The following is a 21,776-nucleotide window of genomic DNA, read 5'->3' on the forward strand; positions in this document are numbered from 1 at the left end:
CTACAGAGCCTAAGTTCACATATGACCATGACAGGCGGAAGGATAATTGGTTCCTATCAAATGGCATTATTTAGAGGATCCTGGTGATTGCTAGTTACTTTGTATTGTGTCACCTGTTGATGATAAAATACACATTTATGCAAAATCACAAGGTCTTTCAATATGAGTATCAGTCCTAGAGCAGGTAACGTTGGAATTGAAAGTATCAATATTTTCAATATCAATCCATGATATGAATCCACATGCACATCAAAATCAAGTTCCTGGAGAAACTGACTTCCTGTGTATGAGGTGCAGCATAATACCATACACAGTATTTACATAATATTTCCTAATATAATAATATTATACAAAATAACTTATAGATTTATAGATTCATATTTACATATTTAGCTATTTCTACTCGGATGTCAAATGTGGTCTGAAAAATCTACAGAGAAGAAGGAAATTTGAGTCTGGAAAAAGTCTGACAATTTCAAATGAAAATGTGTAGGAACCCTGATTAAATTATGGTAAATGATCTGTGGTCAGTTTATTTATTTATTTTTTGACTGGCCTTTCTGTCTGTGGTCTGAATAATCCCTGTATGCTCTCACGTGAGGTTTCACATGTGTGAAGGGTTTTGCAGCTGCCAAGTTATTACTAAGAAATTATGATTTTAGGCTGCTGCTCTCAACTCTTCTCCTGCTAACTGCCTTTTTTAAAAATATCTACATTTTGTGTGGTGTGTTTCCAAATTCCATTTGAATATGTACTTCCGCCTGATATTTTTGACTACCTAATATCAGCATAGGCCCCGATTCAAAATGTCTTATTGTCATTAGAGGCAGAGAGTTCCAATGAGAAAAGTGATCCGCCGGTTCACAAATAAATGTTGCTGGACAACATGTCTTGGTTTGAGTCTCTTTGTAAGTTCATTGTATATGTGATCTACTTTGGAGGGTTTTCATAAATGGATCCAAAGTTGTGGGAAATTTTACCCTTTGGTATAAACTGTGCAGAGGCCTCACAGGAACACTGATCCATGCAGTGTGTGGCACTGTGGCCTTTGTAGAACTTTATGAACTGATTGATTGAGTCCCGTGCTTGTGACAGGACAGGCTGCATCTCCCGGAGCAGTGATTTCGAATCAGTGGCTGACTGACAACAGCTTGCGCCTGCACGGTGCGTCTTGTTTAAAAGCCCAGACACATGCAGCCTTTCTCTCCTGTCGACTGAAACAATGGGAGCTGTTTGGATTCTGCTGATCTGTGTGCTGACTGCCTGGCTGAACAAAGGTTTCCATGTCATTTCTATTGGAAGTTTGTGTTTGAGAAATTGGCGGTGGAGTAAATGTGATGATAAAGCGCAGTTTGAATGTTCTCAGGTTTTTAGGTGTGTTTTTGACCTGACTTTTGCTTCCCACAGGCTCTTGTTTGCCAGTCGGTGGCACAAGAGAAATAAGTGTTGGTGATGAACTGCACAGGAAAATGGAAGGTAAGAAAATTTAGATGTATCTTTTTCCAAGCTAATTTCTGACACTGACTGAATTTCTTTTGGCCTTCAGAGTTGTTTCCCAATGAACTTGCCATGAAGAAGGCACTGGGCCTCTTCCAGTCAGTGGTGTCCATGTTGAAGAACCATGCTAAAGAAGGTGAGCATGTCCCCTTAGTTTGTGGTTGAGCGTTTGTTCTTGGCTGCACAATGTGGTAATTGCAACAATTTGTCCGGCGGTGAATTGCGGGATACTGTGACTCTAATGTTGTCAAAATAAAATGACCCTGACAATGTCAGACTTGCAGCTGGTTTTATTTACTTTAATGTGTGAAACTTTCTTTTTAGTCATCAACCATTAATGTGACGTATTTCTTGAAGTTCTTCTAGAAACCAATGAGGTGGAAGCTGAAAGTTTGGTTGTACACGTGAAAGCCAGCGACGTGGGAATTGTGACGGCCAGCAATGTGACTGTCGGCGATGCAGGCAACGTGACTGTCGGGGACGTGGGAATTGTGACGGCCAGCAACGTGACTGTCGGCGACGTGGGCAACGTGACTGTCGGCGACGTGGGCAACGTGATGGCCGGCAACGTGACTGTCGGCGACGTGGGCAACGTGATGGCCGGCAACGTGACTGTCGGCGACGTGGGCAACGTGACTGTTGGCGATGGGGGAATTGTGACGGCCAGCAACGTGACTGTCGGCGACGTGGGCAACGTGACTGTCGGCGATGGGGGAATTGTGACGGCCAGCAACGTGACTGTAGGCGACGTGGGCAACGTGACTGTCGGGGACGAGGGCAACGTGACTATCGGCGACGAGGGCATTGTGATGGCCGGCAACGTGACTGTCGGCGACGTGGGCAACGTGACTGTCGGCGACGTGGGCAACGTGACTGTTGGGGACGTGGGAATTGTGACGGCCAGCAATGTGACAGTCGGCGATGCAGGCAACGTGACTGTTGGTGACGTGGGCAACGTGACTATCGGCGACGAGGGCATTGTGATGGCCGGCAACGTGACTGTCGGCGACGTGGGCAACGTGACTGTTGGGGACGTGGGAATTGTGACGGCCAGCAATGTGACTGTCGGCGATGCAGGCAACGTGACTGTCGGGGACGTGGGAATTGTGACGGCCAGCAACGTGACTGTCGGGGACGTGGGCAACGTGACTGTCGGGGACGTGGGCAACGTGACTATCGGCGACGTGGGAATTGTGACGGCCAGCAACGTGACTGTCGGCGACGTGGGCAACGTGACTATCGGCGACGAGGGCAACATGACTATCGGCGACGAGGGCATTGTGACGGCCAGCAACGTGACTGTCGGTGACGTGGGCAACGTGACTGTCGGCGATGGGGGAATTGTGACGGCCAGCAACGTGACTGTCGGCGACGTGACTGTCGGGGATGAGGGCAACGTGACTATCGGCGACGAGGGCATTGTGATGGCCGGCAACGTGACTGTCGGCGACGTGGGCAACGTGACTGTCGGCGACGTGGGCAACGTGACTGTCGGCGACGTGGGCAACGTGACTGTCGGCGACGTGGGCAACGTGACTGTTGGCGATGGGGGAATTTTGACGGCCAGCAATGTGACTGTCGGCGACGTGACTGTCGGGCACGTGGGCAATGTGACTGTGGGGGACGTCGGCAGCGTGGGCAACGTCACTTTCGGGGACTTCAGCAATGTGATAAGTAAGCGCAGTGGACTGGGAGCAAATGAAGACACTTTAGATCTTGGAACCTTGGGACTTACTCCAATGCATCCACATTAAGGTCGCTCACAGTCACATGGAGTATATTTTTAAATGTAGGGAATAGAATGTAGGAACCATGCAAGAGTTCATGTGCATCTAATGGCTCTTTTTTATGCTGGTGCATCCTCCAGAACTGGTTTCACACATCTCCACTGAAAGGCTCTTGGTGCCCAAACAGCTAGCACAAACAGTTTAATTCTCTCAGCCATGATTGCTTTTCAGAGTAAATTAACCCAACTTCTATGTAATGTTCTCTTTTGGAGTTTATTGGCAATTAATTGGTGCAACATGTGGCCCAGTTGTGAGCTGACAACGCACTGTCCTGGTGTAAAAGAGATACGATGTGTCTGCATGTACCTGTTTCTGTCTCTGCTTTGAATAAACCCCCTAAACTTTATTTGTTTCAGTTTGTTTTTACACAGACAATAGCTTTGTAACTTAACTGGTTCAATGACACCGATGCTTACTCTGAATACCCATGGTAGTCTGCCTCTACTCAACATTCTGCCCTTAGGTTTATTACTTGTTTATCAAGTACTTGATCATGTGCTCTGTATGATGGAGTCTTGTCATTGGGCTGAAACTTTTTTTTTTTTTTTAGTAATGTAGACCATATTTGAACAATGACACCCTATCACTGATTTACCCGACCATCTAATGCCTGGCTTTCACTACAAGTCTGCACTAAGACTTGAAGATCTGCATTTAGTTTCAATGCTCTAAACAGCCTTTAACCCTTAACAATACATCCTTTGTTAACTAAATCATGGTTGCAGTTGAATAGTGAGGGTTAAAATTTGCTTGGGAAGGTTGCAAACTGATTGAAATGACAATTTAAGACTCAGCCATGATGAGTTGGTTGAATTCTCAAAAAGGAAAGGTGCTTTATCTCCTGACAAATGCACTAGATAATTTAAGTACTTAATTATGTCACCACAACAGATCAACGTACATGTAGAAACAATGGAGCACCTACTTTATGGTTGTGATGTAATCCAGAACAATGCATAATTAGCTGAGCTCCAAATCCAAAAATGGATTTAAATGTCCAGTTGAACAAGCCTATTGCATTTCTAGTTAACATCATTGTAACAAAATTAAATGTTTCATTGAACATTGTCAGAATTGATGGACGGCTAAACGCAGCCAGAGGTCCTTGATGAACCTGCTCCAGAGGACACGAGACCTAGACTGGGACGACTGTTTACCAGGGTGGTGGTTTAATGGTGACACTTTGCACCCCTTAACGCCAATCGGTCATTATCAGACATCTGATCTTTTGTTGGGCAGTTGTGGCTCATGGGTTGGAGCCGTTCATCCACAAAACGGGTTGGTGGTCGTGGTTCGATCCTAGGCATTGAAACAAACTTCTTTATGCAACCAGTGGCATTACCCTCTGCTGGCCATTCCAGAGAATACAGGCTTCAGGCACTTCCTCATTGGCTTCATTTTCTGGAGCCAGTAACTACGACCATCTTTACATAGTCTGTGTAGGACGCCTAAGCTAACAGTAAGTATGAAGATTGCAGCAGTAGGAAATGATAATCCAGGGTAGGAATTAAAGGATATAAATCACATTTTATTTTGTGTAAAAGATATTCACGATGGTCAAATATGATTATATGAAGTGTATATATTTCATCTACTAAATAGATTTCAGTCTTTAGCATACATACAGTAAATTACAGTACATACCTTTATAACTAATAGCGTCCATCAACATTTTATTTTAGTGCAACAGGAAACACCAACTCAGTCTTTCAGTGTTCGTTCGATAGAGTTGAATGAGGAAATAAACTAAAAGACACTACAGAACCAAATCTATTTTAATGTGCCATCTGTACAAAGTGAATCCATGTTGAGTGCTTGTAATGCAATTTCTTTTCTGTGCCCTTGGTGGTCAGTCACTAAGGTCGTATCATTCTACAACCTTTACACAGTGTCCCGTGTTTACCAGAATGCGCTTTTTCTCTTCCTCGGTCATGCTCGAGCCACCTGGAGCATTTCCTCCACAGTCAGTAGTTTTTCTCTAGGCTTTCCCACGGCTTCACCCTTCCTCATCTCCGCATGGTTGATCTTCTCCCAGTCTGAGAAAGTCACTGGTTTCACTCCTATGAACAAGAGAATACAAACCACATTAGGTCTGTGGCCTGACTGTATTCTTGAGCATAACCAACACGCTTTGACCAAATCAGAAATTAAACTTAACTCGATGAAATGTTACAGAAAAAAACTGGTATAGTAGATGTTGATCTGGCCTTATAGGTGCGGACTGTTGAAGAGGCAAAAAACATTGTCCTTTCATTTAGGAAGCATCTGTATAAGAAGTGAGTGTGAGGGTGTGTGCGTGTGTGTTTCTGTCACAGGCTGCCTTTGGCAACACATTTCACAGTAAAAAAACAGTTCCTTGGCAGGGCTTGTCCAATTGGGATCAAAAGTCGTGTCCCCAACTGGAATAAAAGCGTGAGTTTTGGGTCAGTAGTCAAGGTTTGGAAGTGAAAAATAAATGTGCTTGCACACGCCGTGATGACATCATGTGTGAGGTTGAAAGTAAAGTAACATTATTATAAAACCAGTGTAACCAACCACATTGAGTCCAATCCTACACTCTCCGATTCGGTGGTGGAGGAGTCGGGCTTTTGCGACATGGAACACTTGATTTACTATTGAACAGTTTGTAGTGATTAGAGCCCAACTGTTCGGGATTATTAGGGCCCCATTCAGATACCAATATTTGAGATTAAAAAATTTCAGATACATCGGCTGATTCAATTGACAAAGAAATGTAATCAAAAATCAAAAAAGCAAAATGAATGTAAAGTAAAAAGGTTTGGGACAGAACCATTCCTTTACAAAATAACTCGCTGACAGTAATCAAGTCGTTTACTTATTCATACACGAGGAAAAAAAATCAACTGCTTAACACTCCTGCAAGCTGTCATATACTTATGCTCCTTAGTTGGACTGCCACAGTGTGTTCTGACCGTCCCTGTCTGCTCTCCCTACATTACTTCACTGTGTTCTTTTGCTTGTTGGGACTTTCTCAGTGTGTGACCATCGTCCCCGCTCTTGTCACAGGACCGGGCATGTTAGGTGAGTGACGGCTCAGCAAACGGTGGCAAAAACGACACGATGAGCGCGGTGGATTACCTCTCTCTTCCAGCAGAGCACTGATGGTTTGTGAACCAGACTTGGCGGCGGATACATCCAGCGTTCCCGAGTCCATGTCCTCCACTACAGATCGTGCAGTGTCAAAACTGTTGTTCATGGTGGTGGCTATCACCCCAGTGGGGCCAGTTTTCAGCCAGCCACTACAATACAGACCTGGGAAGAAAGATGATTTCACTAGCCATCGTGTGTTTGTATGTATGTACGCATACATGTTGACACACATACTGTATACAGTGCAGCACCTGTGGCTTGTTGAACGCGGCCCATGTTGTTCGGGACAACAGCCCTGCGGGAGTCAAACGGCACTGATGGATCGATGGGGAGGCTCTTGTAGCCGATGCTGTTGATGACCAGGCCGCAGCTCACATCCTCCACTTCTCCCGTGAGCACGGCACGCCCTCCCTCACCTGAACCCTGGTCGCACGGAGATAAGCAACTTGAACCGCGCGAATGTACAGAGCAGCCGCACGCGCTCGGCCAAAACCCAAATCCCGTTTACCTCCAGCCTGTTGACCGCCAGTCGGACGCCAGCCGTCCTGTTGCTCCCGGGGTCGGCGAGGACTTCGACCGGGCTCCGGAAGAATCGAAAGCCCCATGTGCGGGAGGCCATGCTCCGCCTCTGCTGCTCCTTCTCCCCAGGGATCTCCAGGGCCGTCTTCAACATCAGCTCCGTCAGACGCTTCCTGGGCCTTGGCACATCTGACGCAGCGGAGATATTTATGCTTCAGATGGATGCGTGTCCGCTTTGTTTTGCTCAAAGAACAAAATGAAACTTTAATTTCATTAAAAACAAACCACGGCATCATCAATCATAATATTGTGACAATTTTTTACTACCAGATTGACCTGTCATATGGTCACATTATGGTAAAAGCTCATTAAACTCAGCTTAATACAATGTAAACTTAATAAGAATTAAAATATGAAACTTTTCTGTCAACTATACATCTACCAAAAATTAGATTCTTGTTGACTAAAGCAAGTGTAAATGTATTTCTTTGCTGATTAATATCTGAAACTTCTGATCTGCTGACTAAGTTTGCCTGTTTGTGTTTTTTAATCTGCTCAAGTGTGCATTCTAAATGCATCATCATGTGGCCATTTTAGTCAATATGGAAAGAGATGTGTAGGTGTGCGTCTGTGTAGATGCGAGCACATGTCAAATACCAGTTCTGAAAAACAAAAAACACAAAGATCTACCCCACCTCTGCTGTGAGACCTCTGTTTAGGTTTTGTTTTCTCATTTTCAATTGTTTGGACTCACCGGTGTTCAGAAACTTCCTGTAACTGCACACTAATATTATCAAGTCTGAAAACAAGACAGACACAACACCAGTTCCTAATATCATCCTTCACTTGGCTGCAGATCAAGGTTCTCATAATTGGCCATGAGAGCAGAGGCGAGACGGACGTTATCGCTGTAAGCCTGAACATCAATCAGCTCAATGCCACTTGTCCGACAAGGACGAGCCAAAGAGATCAAGAGTGCGAGGACGGTGCACAACAAGTCACTTCTTAACCTTCAGCGTCTCACGCTGGCAGAAACCACTTTGAACTGCAGAACATCGAACTCCAGCTGTCTTCGCTGGCTAACCATATATGCGCTTACAGTTCTCAACAGGGCACGTTAAAACACAGCATTCACCTCTTCCTGGCTGGTGACATTACCTTCTTACATCCTCTGCATTAGACACTTATTTTTGGTTTCTGCTGTGTGGTAAATGAAACAAACCGTTGTCATGGACTCAAAATAGAAAATACCCCAACATTTTTAATCTTTGATCAACTGAAAGAGAACAGTGCACTCTGACGAGGCGGTAAAAAAAAGAAGGACGTGTCAGCCTCCTTAAGAGGAAAAGTATGAAGATAAAATGTTATTCACACCTTTCAGAGCCTCCGTGACCCCCTCAAAATCCGCCGCCACCATCTCGGGTCTGGTGCCCGGCAGGTTCACCATTTCTCTCAGCTCCTGTAGACAAGAACACAGACTCCTTCAGTGTGCTGAATGAAATGAGGCCTATGAAGTTGGAGGCCGATCCTGCAAGAAGATCTGACAAGAGCGCTCCCATGTTTTAAAAATACAAACAGTTTAGCCACATTATTCCCAAAACAGCGGCACTGTACAGAGAGACTTTGGATCAGCTAGTGTAAATGAATGATTTAATTTCAAAACACATTCCACAAATTTGTGTTAGTGAGCAGAATAAACATCACATAAAAACAGAATTACAATCCGGCGTCCAATTTACTGTCACATTAAACTATCACAGGTTGACTGCCACAAATGTCCTCCGTTACACCCCGGAGCCATGCACGTTTCCACTGAAAGTGCATGAGTGTTTTTAAAAATCGGCAAGCAACCAAATAGTGGAAATTGGCCATGAGTGATGGATAAATGGTTGAAATAGTTATGGATAACCAGCAGCAATAATTAGCTTCAGTAATGGAAAAATAGTAGAGATGACAGACTGAACATAACGCCTTAAAAAATATGTAGAAATGACTAAAGCTCTTTTTTTCTGACAAAAAAGCTTAGGGGGAAAAAATTGTTGCTCATGATTCCCCATTGCACAGATTAATTGTGCATGCACAGCTAGTGAGTGTAAGGTGGGTCAAGGTAAAACGTGGTGCGCCTGGCTGTCTGACGTGTTAGCTGGAACAGAACACATTTTGGATACTGTCGTACAGGGTAGCTTAGTGTCGCATTTCTAAATTGAGATAACGGTTAGAGTTGAGAGTTTACTTCCTTTTTTAAAGGTCAATACAGGTAACAAGTTTGTATTCTTCTGTCAAACAAACTTTCTCCTGAGAGACACATACACACCTTGATTGTGCAAGCTACTTGTATTGGTCCTCTCCTGCCAACAATCAGCACCCTGCGGACCTGGCTCTCAGCTAGAGCCTCCAGAGCTGGCTGCGTCACATCGGTCTTCTGTAGTTAAAACAATGACAAGACATTTTCCATCGCAATCTCCCCAATAACAACATTTCCTTTTATTTCATGCCAGTGGTGTAAACGTTATTAGCACAAGTGCAGACTGAAATGATATGTTATAGCACTGAGCTCATATGGTGATTGAAATTCAAAAACACCTCTAATATCATGTCGTCTAGTATGACACAGAACTGTTTTACTGGAGTGTAAATGTCCTTTGTTTTTCTTCTTTTACAAAACGCTTTCATATGCCCACGTTTTTCATTTTTAAATTCTCACATCATATATTCATGTTGTGCAAATGCATCGAAACTCCAGAACATAACATTACTGATGCTGTCTCTATGCTGGTGTAATCTACTTTGTTTCCCCCTCCCTCTCAACATCAGATTAGCAGATAAAAATCCTTGAATGAATTGCTTTCTTCATGTTCACATTTTATCATGTTTGCTTTTTATACTGTTGTTTTAACCTGTAGCACTTTGAGATCTGCTTTTAATGTAAAGTGCATTACAATTCAAATGTATTATTATCATAATAATCATGTCTTTCACACTAAAAACCAATCTCTTCTGTTTTTTATCATATTCTTTACGGGCCTTTTAAGATCCGGCTGTGTGCTTGCGTTGATGTTTTGTTATACATTCAGTACTAAATAACCAGTCTGCGTGCTTCTCACCTTTAACATGTTAATGGGAGATAGCAGGACCCTTGCTACGTCCAGGGCCACGTTACCTTGTCCCAGAATGACAGCGGTTTCACAACTCAGGTCCGGACTCAGCTGAGCAGACGGACAAAAGATGTGACAGAAGAGGAAGTAGACTAACCGGTCGGAAATTATGTTCATCTGATAACTGTTCAAAGTTCAGGAGCAGGTTTTTTCTTTTAAAAACAATTCAGCAACATCCACATGATTTACGGGAAACATTCTCTTGATTAGTAATGGATACCTCTCGACAGCTGGGCAGCCCGTTGTACCAGCCGACAAAGTCTCTGGCAGAGTAAACACCAGCCAAGTCTTCTCCTGGCACCCCCAGTCTTCTGTTCCCCTCTGCCCCATAACTCTACCATAAAACATACACAAAAAATGCTATGCTATGAGATGCTTATGCAATTTAATTCAAAAGCTGAGCAACGGTGCAGACAGGGTTTGTGTTTTGTTGCGTTCTTACCAGCACGACTGCATGGTAGGCTCGCTGCAGCTCTTCAACGCTCACGTCCTTCCCCACGTTCACATTACCATAGAAACTGCAGCGCGAGTGATTGGCCGTCTGTGTGAATGTGTTGATCACGTTCTGCAGAGGGGAAAAGATCAGACCTGTTCAAATAAGAAGACAACAACAAAAAAAAAACCAGTTTCATGGCTCCTACAGGTGTGAGTTCATAAGTTAATGAGACTGAATCGGCATTACCAAAAAGTACCGGACATAACTTCTGTGTGTGTGGGAACAATCTGTCTTCACCATGTGTTTTCTTTATCTCCGTGTTCACTGCCTGAGAGACAAAGTCAACGAGGGAGTTTTCTGAGCATCTGAGCTGAGATTTAGATGCAAACACTGTCTTCCAAAACAGTTATTGCCTCACTCACAACACCTCACCACCTCATTTGTAGTCACTGTTTCACTTTGTTGCCAAACTTGATCTTCTTTTGCTTGAAGGGGCTTGTTGTTCTTGTCAAGCAAGTCTGCTTTGTGTTTGACACAGTTTCCATTAACCAGTGCCAGTTTCAATTATTGTAATTACTCAGATGGTTTATTTTCCATTTTTCGCAACGGGGAATTTCCAGAAGGACTGGGAGACACAGCTCATGATCAGAGAGGACAAAAAGCATTCCTAGTTTATTTGTATTACAGCATAACACAAAACAGCAATAGAGGTAGAGACCTTGACTTCAGGATGATCGGGGGCCACTCCGAACCTGACCAGGCCGAACGGGACAGGCAAGCGCTCATATATGTCCACCTCGACATCTTGGCGGGCCTGAGAAGGCGGACAAATAAAAAAAAAGCCACAGATGTAAAAGCTTTTCATAGTTGTTGCAAATGACTGGAAAGAAGTCTGCAAATAAGACCTGGATCCTTTTGACAGAAACACAAGCTAACACTGTTGTATGACCTGCTGTGGCCGAAAACTGAGCCGATATTACGATGTACATAGATTAAGAAAATGTAAATGACACTGAGATGTCATTATCAAACCCTTGCCACAAAGAAATGAGTCGGTGGTAGACTAATTTCTGTGATACATCATTTTGTGTACTTTCATATTCTCAGTTGTAATTTTGAGTGCACAAGTGCGTTCACACTGACACATATTGTAACACGCAGTGCACCCTCCTAATGGTCAAAACGTCGAGTGTGAAAAGTTGATGACTTCTCACCATCAACGGTTGCCATCTTGGCTGCATAGCTCAAGGGCAGGGAGCTTGAGGGGGACAAAACGTTAATCAGAGAGTTTTGGTTGGCAACAATCGGGAGTCACACATTGTGATTGCCATTTCAGGTAAGTGTCCCGCAGCCGTGTTTGATGTGGGACAACGCTTCAGAGTCAAAACTTACTACACTACACCAGTTTGTATACTGTATTCATGGAGTACAACATGGAAGTGTACTAAGTGAAACATCCAATTTTGAAAAGCATTCCAAAAAAAAATAACAATAACCCGTGCTCAGTTAAATTTGAAACATACAATAAAGGAAAAAGTTGTTTTCCACATTTGTTTATACCACGCAATCCCTCGACAATCTTTGTGTGTGTTGGACCCTTGTAGGAAATGTTTTTAAAATTCGTTAACTAAACTACTTTATGGCAACATTGTTGCTTCTTTTAAAGAAAACGTGTTGCCCTGTATACAACAATCAAATGATGTGTGCTGTAATAAAAGACTTTTATCCAATCCTGATCCCAGCATTGTCCACCATCACCAAGACAGGACATACCTTGATCAAATGCTGCGCCGTGTAGAAACCTGCTGGGCCGCTTCCGACGATACACACCCTTGGGCCGCAGGAGTAAAAGGATGCTGATCCACATCCGCTTACACCTGCAGAATCAACAGAGAGATTGGTTATACTTTCCATAAAAATTACTTGAACCGATTATCAAAGTAGTTGGCGATTAATTTACTAACCGATTACTAATCGATCATCCGATTAACTGTTACAGCTCTAATTCTAAAGCAAGTTCATGACCAGTTCAGCCTGAAATACCAATATCAATAAGGGTATTAATCGATATAAATAAGGGTATTAATTGACATAAACCAATATCAATAAGGGTATTAATTGATGTAAACCAATATCAATATGGGTAATAATTGATATAAACCAATATCAATAAGGGTATTAATTAGTGTTCGACCGATTTATCGGCCGATGTTTGCGTTTTTTACGCGTATCGGCATCGGCCGATGCGCGGCTGCTACATTCGCCGATAGTTTTCTTTTGGGAGGGCAGATCCGGTCGCCTATCGGGCCCGGCCCCGCTCTCTCCGTGACCATTTACCCAGCGCCGTCTCGGTGCCTCTGCCCTAGGCTGCCGCGCTGCACGCCCGCCGGGTACCCAACTCTCCCTTCTCCTCCGGAGAGCGGGAGGGGGATTCAGTGTCTCCTTTTTCTCCAAACCCTTTGCCTCGTGGAAATTGACTTTTTAATCTCGGGGGGGCCGCCGCCGACGGACGGGCGCGAGGCTCGTGGTTGCTGTTTTACGCATCCTCCACGTCCTCGCGCTCTCTCTGCTCGTCGGCTGGCTCTTCTCCCCCCCGTACCCTCCTTCTCTTCCCCGCCTTTCCCCTCTCTGCTTCGGCAGGCTGGGACTGGCGGCGCCCCCGCCAACGGGATCCCCTGTGCAAAGCCTGCGGCGCGGTCAGGGGATCCCGTCGGTCCCGGTGCGGTGGGAACTCCCGAGATGCTCCAGAGCGACGTGAGCCTCGGGAGGCGAGCCACGGCCTTGGCCATAACCCCACTTTGACTAAGACCTCAGATCAGACGAGACAACCCGCTGAATTTAATTCTATTTAACTATTAAATGGAGGGAGCAAAAGTAGTATCGGCTCCAAATATCGGCTCAAGAAAATCGGCAGTCCGTATCGGTCATCGGCTAAGGCTGATGGACAAGAAATCGGTATCGGCATCGGCCCTAAAAAATCTGTATCGGTCGATCCCTAGTATTGATTGCTATAAACCAATATCAATAAGGGTATTAATATGAGGTGAGTACTTTACTGTCCACTATGACTTGTTTAACCAGAATCACAGAGTCACGTCCATTGTTCAAGGTTAAGTCTTAACTTCCGGTAGGTATTCCGTTTGTCCAATAAGCAACTGTAGACACATTAACGTCGCGGGGGAGAGTCGTTGGTCTCGAGAGGGCTCACCATCACGAAGGGGACCTAGCCATCTGCTTCTCCCTGAGGTCCACCACTTCAGCTTGGAGAACAGCAATTTGTGGCCGTTCATGGTCTGTTCCGTTGCCCTGGGTGCAGACACGCTTTTCGGCTCGACTCGGCTTTAAACCGAGAGGTTAGTTCAATCCCGCGTGTTGTTTCCCGGGGGGGGGGTCGGTTTCCAGCTGCACATAGCTGCCTCTGCTGTGGCGGCCGGTGGGACTGAGCTGTCCTCAGTGTCCTGGGCTGTGTCAACTCGCCCAATGCTAACAGCTATTTGCATTAAGGCCAAACGACAGAACAAATATAAACGTTGACATAAATCTACAAGCAAAATCAACCAAAACAGACGTTTCTGCTTCCAAGGCTGAGCCTCGTGTTACACCCACCCGGGTCCGTGGGAAACGCGAGAGTCGAGTGCATTGGTTCCACGGGAAGTGTGTCTTTGTGTTGTTGTTGTTTTATATATCTATATATCTATATCTATATCTATATATCTATATCTATATCTATATCTATATATATATATATATATATATATATATATATATATATATATATATATATATATATATATATATATTTACAGCAGTTCTGGGGAATTTGACAGTTTTCTCCCACTTTCCCCAGAGTCAGAAACTAATGAATGCCAGGAGACATACCTTTTTTAGATGGTATTTGGTGTTGTTTTCAGCTATGTCAAATAGCTATTAGGCTCTCTTTTCTCAGTTTTTGGGTGTTTCTGGGATCGAATGATCACTCAGGCATCTAGAAATTGAGCAAGACAAGGCAGGTAAACACAGGTGGGGTGAAGAGGAGCCTTTCCTAAGCAGGTGGCCGGACAGTGGCTTAAGCGACATGGTCGATTTATGGAATTTTACATACTTGGACAGCAGTTAAATAATAATAATAGTCTTTGTACATTCAGCAGTATAACTCTCTTTTTCGTATACTTGCAGCTCCGTTCCACACGTACGGAGTTCCGTGGAATTCTGGGCTTCCTAAACATGACCTTACAAATCAACTGTATAATACTGATACGACCAGGGGAACTGTAAAAAATGTTTTATTCCCAAATAATGCAAAGCTCTGACAAACCAATTGCAATTTAAACAACCTGGCAAAAGGACTGTAGTACAATTTCTGCGGCAATAGCTTGGACAACCATTTGGAATAACATTAAACAAGTTTTTAAAAAAATCCTGATCTCCAAACTCTGCATCTAAGATTTGTACATATAACTTATTAAACACCTGTAATTAGACATTTCCTCTTTGTCAATTGAGTTCACTACATTACAGCTACTTTTACACATTTTTCTTGCGAATGCCTGGAGGTACAGTCCTTTTGGTCACAAGTCACTAAATCGCTAGCAACCCTGTTGATACTGTAAAAATGTTAACTCTCAAATCTCTTTCTGGAAAAAAAAGGGGGGGGGGGGTATGTTGCCATTTGGTTTGTGTGCACGAATGTGAGCATGTATGATCGTGCGTGCATGCAAAGATTTTTGTTTCTGTTGAGATATGTGCGGATGTATGTCTGTGGTCGCCTTTGTATGTGACCACATGCATGCATTATGTTGTACATAACTTGACATGTTAAGTATACATGAATATATATATATATATTCTCTTTTGCATACTACTTGCATTGTAGTTATTTGATATATGCATGGTATACCAAGAATGAATTGACCTGGACTGTATCTGCACATACAATTATTTTTTTTCTTTTGTCAGCATGAACTCAGGTAATGAACACCATGAAACCTACTATAGTAACTTCCTGTTTTACTTGCAGACCTGAGAGGTGATACATATGAGCCTCTATCTATAAGGCATCAAATGAAAGCTAATGTTCACAACTAAAAAAGAAAAAAAAGCTAGATTTAATGTAATGTACATATCAAACCAGTGGGTTCACGCTTGTTAGACAACTCAAAACACATTAATGACACACAGGGGAAAAAAATAAATCAAGCATGATGCAAAACTCAAAAGGTCAAGCAAATGTGTTGCACCTCATGAAATTAGAAAAGCTGGATTTCTTTAACAGCACGGTTCAAATGCGTCACATTTTTATCACCCAGGAAGTGGTAGCTCACCCGCCTTTCTGCAAACAAAACACTATTTTACGTACAAAAAGGAAATGAAAAGTAGAACAAGAGGTGATATACCTTTTATGGGTTGAACTTGAACACCACATAGAAAAAAACCTGCTGACGCAAGACCTGTACAAACACGACAAATTTGTCATTTTCTTTGTCATCATCTTTGCACAAACTTTTTACATTACATTACATACATACTTTCATTTTTCATTTATAGGATTCCCCTAAAGTCCAGAGTACTCGCAGTTGTGCTCATGTAGGGACTGTGCTGACTTCTGTACTGGGGGCAGACATGCTGAGGGCTGTAAGGTCTGCGTGGTGCTACAGCTTTGGCTGGTCTGAAGTGCTTTTTAAGCTGCGGGAACACAAAGAACATTTCAATTTGAAGCACATAGAGCCATTGTCTTTGCTCTTACATACGGTAAGTGTGCTTCATGCTTACTCGTGTGCATTTTAAAATCAGAGCTCCAACGAAGAAGACCAATAGGATGGTGAATGCCAACACACTCAGGGACATCAGGATGACCACAAAAATCTGGACCTTGCATTGTTCCTGGGGATCCGTCTCTGTGAGGAAAAGTGTCCAACAAACAGAGGTAAATCGAGGAGAAAAAGGTTTTAGCTTTTCTTTTTTGATATCAATGGACTGTGTGTGTGTGTGTGTGTGTGTGTGTGTGTGTGTGTGTGTGTGTGTGTGTGTGTGTGTGTGTGTGTGTGTGTGTGTGTGTGTGTGTGTGTGTGTGTGTGTGTGTGTGTGTGTGTGTGGTCAAAATCCTTTCACCTGTGACAATGATAAGGGTGCCATTGCTGGACTGGGTGTCTAGCATCCCCATCTGTGATTTGAAGTGACTCCAGGTGCAGTAATACAAGTCTGTGTCACCCAGCCCCAGCAGAGACAGCCGCAAGGTGAATCCACAGCCCGCCTCGATCTGCTGGTGTGGAGTTACCTCAATTCGGCCCATAAATTCTGGAGCTGTGGTTCTCTTGGTGACTCGTCCGTTTTTCAAATCTAGGTACACAACGTCCTCTCCATTGCGGAATAGCCTGCGCAGGTAGAGCCCCATCGGTTCAGGCAGCGACGTGGAGCACGTGATCTCAGCGGATGAGTTTACTCTCATTAAGACGGACAAGGGCCTCTGAGAAACTGTTTGGAGAGATGTAGTGTTACTGACTGCCTCACCTCTTGTTCATAAACAGGTTATTATGTCAGGAAACACTCAAAAAGTGTTTAAAGGACTTACAAAGGGGCGTAACATTCATCTAACCAAGTACTGTACCCAGGTGCCGATTCAAGGTACTTTTGCTCAAGTATCAACATTTGACCATGGACCAAACTGTCCTCATTAACCAAATAAAGCAGCTAAAACTTAATGTTTCAAGTTTGTCGTGCTGATGATTTTTAGACTTTATAGACTTATAGACTTTTACTTTCAACTCACTGTTGTGCTGGTATTTTTTACTTCGGGTAAAGAATCAATGAGTCATTTCTCCACCACTACTTTTCGAGACACTCCTCAAACAACAAACACAGGAAAAGATGAATCAGACAAATAATTGTTTGGATCTTTTATCCATATTCTCGCTTTTACTCTTTCGCACACACACACAGACACACACACACACACACACACACACACACACCCTTACCTGTCCAGGTTTGGAGTATTGCCTCAGCAGGCATGCAGAGTAATCCCAACACACAGATCCACAAATGGCCTTTCATCCTGCAAGATGGGCTGCAGACTGCAGATAGGCTGACTTTCACAAGACTGCTTAAAAGGAGCAGCAATGTGTACAACGGAAATGTGATGCTGACTCTTGTTTTTGTTCATGAGCCGTCTGTGTGTGTGTGTGTGTGTGTGTGTGTGTGTGTGTGTGTTTAAGACGAGGAAGTGCAAGCATCTATTTCAAAGATATCATCCACCACCCATAGCAGTTTCATGTACAGCGGCTGAGTTATTGTAGAGCGATTTTAACCACGTCAAAGGCTTCTTATTACAGAGTAATTTGGCTTTGCACTTCCATAAAGGTGTGCATATGCAAGCGACACTTCAAAAAAAGCAACACTTAAACAAAATCAATGAAGTCGAATCAGGCGGATTTCTGCTGATTTTTAATCCGTAGTAATCGTCAAGCGAAAAAAAAGTCTGGATCCTACATTTCCCTTAATGCCGCTCAATATTGTTTTTTCTAAGACTTCCCCTATCTGATAAATGAAAACAATGCCAAGGCCTCTTATGTAGGCTTTCCATGATCATGTTTTTGTAGTCCCAAAGGCCAAGCTGAGACAACCCTGAGCGACATCATCAGGGCTTACTCTTTTGTAGATTTAAAGGTACAATGTGCAGAATTTTGTGGCATCTATTGGTGTAGTTACACATTGCCACTCGCCATCACACTCCCCTTCCAAGTGTGTAAGAGAACTTACAGTGGCCTTAAGTTAAAGCTAATGGTAAAAGTACAGTTGGGCCCTTGAACCAGGGTTTAGTTTGTCTGCTCTGGGCTACTGTAGAAACATGGCGCTGCCACATGGCGGACTCAGCTCATTCTAAGGTCACGCAAACGCGACGACTCTTAGTTTCGGTTGGTTGTGCACTAATGAAAACATAATTTTAATATCATACTCCAATTTTGCTAATTGCCACGTTGAATCCTTCACACCTTTAAAGAGGGACGTACAAAACATGTCTTTTTTGCAAGTCTTATAATGAAAAAAGCAGCACAAAACCGTTTGTGGCTCGAGGGGGCAGCTTTGTGAAAACTCATTCATGTCTTAAAATAATGTCACCTGAGTCAGCGTGGGTTAAAAAAAATATATCCTTGGGCGCAGTGTCAGAAAGCAGTGAGATTATACTAGAACTCTGCTGCCCGCAACTCACAACTGCTTACGGCTCCATTAGCTGCTACCAGCGTGACACGCCCGCGTCTCCAACCAAGCTGCCAAAACGTTCCTTTCGATTTTCTTTTCCTATCGTGAGTCCAGCAGTGTTATGGGAGTGCTCTCTACTGATGATGCAATAGCATCAGCATTCCACCTAAGCCTGGCTCATCTGGAAAACAATAACTGTTCCGTGCGAATGCTGTTCATCGACTTCAGCTCCGCCTTCAACACAGTCTTCCCCCAACACCTGGTGAATAAACCCGGCGAAATAGGCATCAGCACCCCACTATGCAACTGGTTACTGGACTTCCTCACAGACAGACCGCAGACAGTAAGAGTTGGCAAAAACTCCTCGGAGACCACCATCATGAACACCGGGGTCCCCCAGGGATGTGTGCTGAGCCCTCTGTTGTTCACGCTGATGACACATGACTGTTGTGCCAAACACAATTCGAACAATATCATCAAGTTCGCAGATGACACAACAGTGGTGGGCCTCATCAGCCACGATGACGACTCAGCCTACAGAGAGGAGGTACAACAACTCATCAACTGGTGTGACATCAATAACCTTCAACTCAATGTCAATAAAACAAAAGAAATAACTGTGGACTTCAGGAAGAAACAGAAAGCACACACCCCACTCACCATCAATGGCAGTGCAGTGGTGTCTGTGCAAAGCACCAAGTTCCTGGGAGTGCACATCACAGATGACCTGACATCCACCAACACCACCTCCCTCGTCAAAAAGGCACAGCAACGCCTCCCCTTCCTTTGCCGGATGAGGAGAGCCGACCTCCCCCCTTCTGCCCTCACCACTTTTTACAGGGGTGCCATTGAGAGCGTTCTCACCAGCTGTCTTTCAGTCTGGTATGGCAGTTGCTCTGCTGCTGACCAGAAGGCCCTGCAGAGAGTGGTGAGGACAGCAGAGAAGATCATCAGATCACCCCAATCGGCAATCCAGGACCTACACGCATCCCGCTGTCGCAAGAGATCTACCAATATCATCAAAGACCCCACCCACCCAGCACACAAACTGTTCACCCTCCTACCATCCGGCAAGCGCTACCGCAGCATGCGGAGCAAAACTACCAGATTTAAAAACAGCTTTTTCCCTCAGGCCATCAGACTACTCAACTCACTCAAGAAATTTCCATGAGCATTACACAAACAAGAACCAACTGATTGTCAAAATAACTTTAACCTAATGTCTGCACTATGCTCATATATACACAATAACATACATGTTTACATACAAATGCATCTCCATGCTGCTTTCTGCACTTGGCACTTTTCTATATTGCACCTTTTATTATTATTGCACACCAATAACTTACCTCAAAACTTGAATACTCTGGCACACTGTGAATATCTTATATAATGTATATGTCCATTGTCTGTCTGCATATGTTGTGTCTATTTGTTGTTGTACTTGCACTACTATCCTATATGTTGCGTGTTATATATTACTGCACATTTGGAGTATGGGGAAACGCAATTTTAATCCTCTGTGTGACGACTGTTGCATTGTTTTGATTAACAATAAAGTTCACTTTGACTTTTGACTCTCACTCCCCCTGAATCCACAGAACACGTTATACCACCGACTTTCCAATATTGAGTAATACTCTTCACTACACACAATGTGTATAATTGATGAGGCTTCTCTTTAATCAAAGTAAATCATTACAATTACACGTATTAATCTGCACAAGAACAAATCTTCTTATTCACATGGATCAATCTGTACAAAGACCGCAAATATTGCTGAATATGTAACATAACAAATATGTATAAAACATAACAAATATGTATAAAACAAACAAACAAACAGGAAAATGATAAATTACATATGACATAAAAAAGATTTCGGCGGCAGGAAAGTATGTGCAGTGGCAGGCCGTCTTGATATAATGTTTTATACATTTCAGCATTCGTCAGGGAGGCACAGAGTCTCGGACTCTTTCCTTTCCCTCGTCTTAGATTTGAGGATTTTTCTGCCTCTGTCAGTTCTAAACAGGACCAACAAAGCGCCAACAAGGAGGACGAGAAAAACAACCAATATGTAGTGGACCATGCGGTGCTGCTCAAGGGACTGCACTGGCTCCTTGTTACCGAACAAGACAGGACCTGTGGATGAAATGCAATCAAGACTTTGAATTTATCGAAACTGATGATGATAATAAGAATGCAAACGTATGCACTCATTCACATACATTTACGATACTTGTAGGAGACTCACCATGACTGGGTTTTTTTTTACGTTGTACTTTGATAGTAGAGGATTGAGCGTATCCGCAGTCAGTCCATACTCTGATGATCCAACCATCCCCATCCGTGACATTTGAGATGGTCACCGACACGTCGGCCTGATTACCCTGCGTATTGTTGGTTCTTTCCAAGACACATTCACGTGATGTTTTGGGACTTATTTCACACCAGACATCTAAAACCTTACAGTCTTGGTTGGGGATCTCGTGATGTACATCACAGGACAGTGTCACGGACTCTCCAGCTCCCACTTCCACTGTGTCGTTGCACTTCAGTGACACTGCTGGAAGACAAAAAAGACGGGGCGTGATTTATATTCTTTTTTTTCTTCTTCTTCTTCTTCAATTTCAGAGCGTATTTGCAGTGTGCGGTATATTTATGGTACAAACAATATACACGTACCTTCACCCGATGAGGCGCTGCTTTGTAGACAGCAGGTTGCAGCGCAGAGCAGACTGAGACACATCCACGGGCAGGACATCCTGGAAGTTCCACTGTCTTTAGGCACTGAGGGGAGAAAGCAGGGAAGATGTTCTGAAAGATGCTCACCTCGCGTAACACTGTAGAATGACGAAACACTCACAACAGATTGTTTGTTTGCTTAATCTATTGTTTGTCTTTTGTGTGATATATTTTGATTACCTAAGATTGTTAAGCTCTTTATATGTTCTTACTCAAAGACATGTGGCCACACTTTTTTCTATGAAGCCCATACGTGTAGTGTGTTAAGGATCTCTACAACCGCGTGCATGATGCATCATAGTAGTCACTCGAAGCCTGCATAACTCATTG

The 21,776-nt window shown here is 43.7% G+C and overlaps 3 protein-coding genes and 1 long non-coding RNA gene across 7 annotated transcripts; 2 read left to right on the forward strand and 2 right to left on the reverse strand.

Annotated features, from left to right (window-relative positions):
* The first annotated feature begins 1,180 nt into the window (after window positions 1–1,180).
* LOC118288105 (uncharacterized PPE family protein PPE12-like) lies at window positions 1,181–3,630 on the forward strand. Of its 2 annotated transcripts, none has more exons than XM_035613901.2 (4): window positions 1,181–1,277; window positions 1,408–1,476; window positions 1,547–1,633; window positions 1,864–3,630. In XM_035613901.2, exons 1-4 carry the CDS (start codon window positions 1,223–1,225, stop codon window positions 3,249–3,251), a joined length of 1,599 nt encoding a protein of 532 aa, XP_035469794.2. In that variant the 5' UTR covers window positions 1,181–1,222; the 3' UTR covers window positions 3,252–3,630. The 2 variants fall into 2 exon arrangements, with proteins under 2 accessions (XP_035469794.2, XP_035469793.2); XM_035613900.2 differs by having other exon boundaries at window positions 1,188–1,277; window positions 1,855–3,630.
* Window positions 3,631–4,791: 1,161 nt separating this feature from the next.
* Window positions 4,792–14,125, reverse strand: fdxr (ferredoxin reductase). 2 transcript variants are annotated; one of them, XM_035613416.2, is made up of 12 exons: window positions 13,714–14,125; window positions 12,279–12,382; window positions 11,224–11,319; window positions 10,512–10,634; window positions 10,290–10,403; window positions 10,019–10,120; window positions 9,229–9,336; window positions 8,289–8,373; window positions 6,904–7,103; window positions 6,647–6,818; window positions 6,384–6,557; window positions 4,792–5,344 (listed from the first exon to the last, which is right to left on the reverse strand). In XM_035613416.2, the coding sequence occupies exons 1-12, from the start codon at window positions 13,793–13,795 to the stop codon at window positions 5,214–5,216; spliced, it is 1,491 nt and encodes a 496-aa protein (XP_035469309.2). In that variant the 5' UTR covers window positions 13,796–14,125; the 3' UTR covers window positions 4,792–5,213. The 2 variants fall into 2 exon arrangements, with proteins under 2 accessions (XP_035469309.2, XP_035469310.2); XM_035613417.2 differs by lacking the exons at window positions 11,224–11,319; window positions 12,279–12,382; window positions 13,714–14,125 and adding an exon at window positions 10,752–10,919.
* Window positions 14,126–14,772: 647 nt separating this feature from the next.
* On the reverse strand, window positions 14,773–17,692 carry LOC118287926 (T-cell antigen CD7). 2 transcript variants are annotated; one of them, XM_035613573.2, is made up of 5 exons: window positions 17,480–17,692; window positions 16,614–16,976; window positions 16,275–16,399; window positions 16,031–16,187; window positions 14,773–15,952 (listed from the first exon to the last, which is right to left on the reverse strand). In XM_035613573.2, the coding sequence occupies exons 1-4, from the start codon at window positions 17,553–17,555 to the stop codon at window positions 16,044–16,046; spliced, it is 708 nt and encodes a 235-aa protein (XP_035469466.2). In that variant the 5' UTR covers window positions 17,556–17,692; the 3' UTR covers window positions 14,773–15,952; window positions 16,031–16,043. The 2 variants fall into 2 exon arrangements, with proteins under 2 accessions (XP_035469466.2, XP_035469465.2); XM_035613572.2 differs by having other exon boundaries at window positions 14,773–16,187.
* On the forward strand, window positions 16,187–17,203 carry LOC118287927. The gene is made up of 2 exons (XR_004785762.2): window positions 16,187–16,428; window positions 16,846–17,203. It is a non-coding gene; the product is annotated as an uncharacterized LOC118287927 (long non-coding RNA).
* Window positions 17,693–21,776: the final 4,084 nt, after the last annotated feature.

This window comes from Scophthalmus maximus, chromosome 16, assembly GCF_022379125.1.
Source record: "Scophthalmus maximus strain ysfricsl-2021 chromosome 16, ASM2237912v1, whole genome shotgun sequence".
Classification (NCBI taxonomy): Eukaryota; Metazoa; Chordata; class Actinopteri; order Pleuronectiformes; family Scophthalmidae; genus Scophthalmus; species Scophthalmus maximus.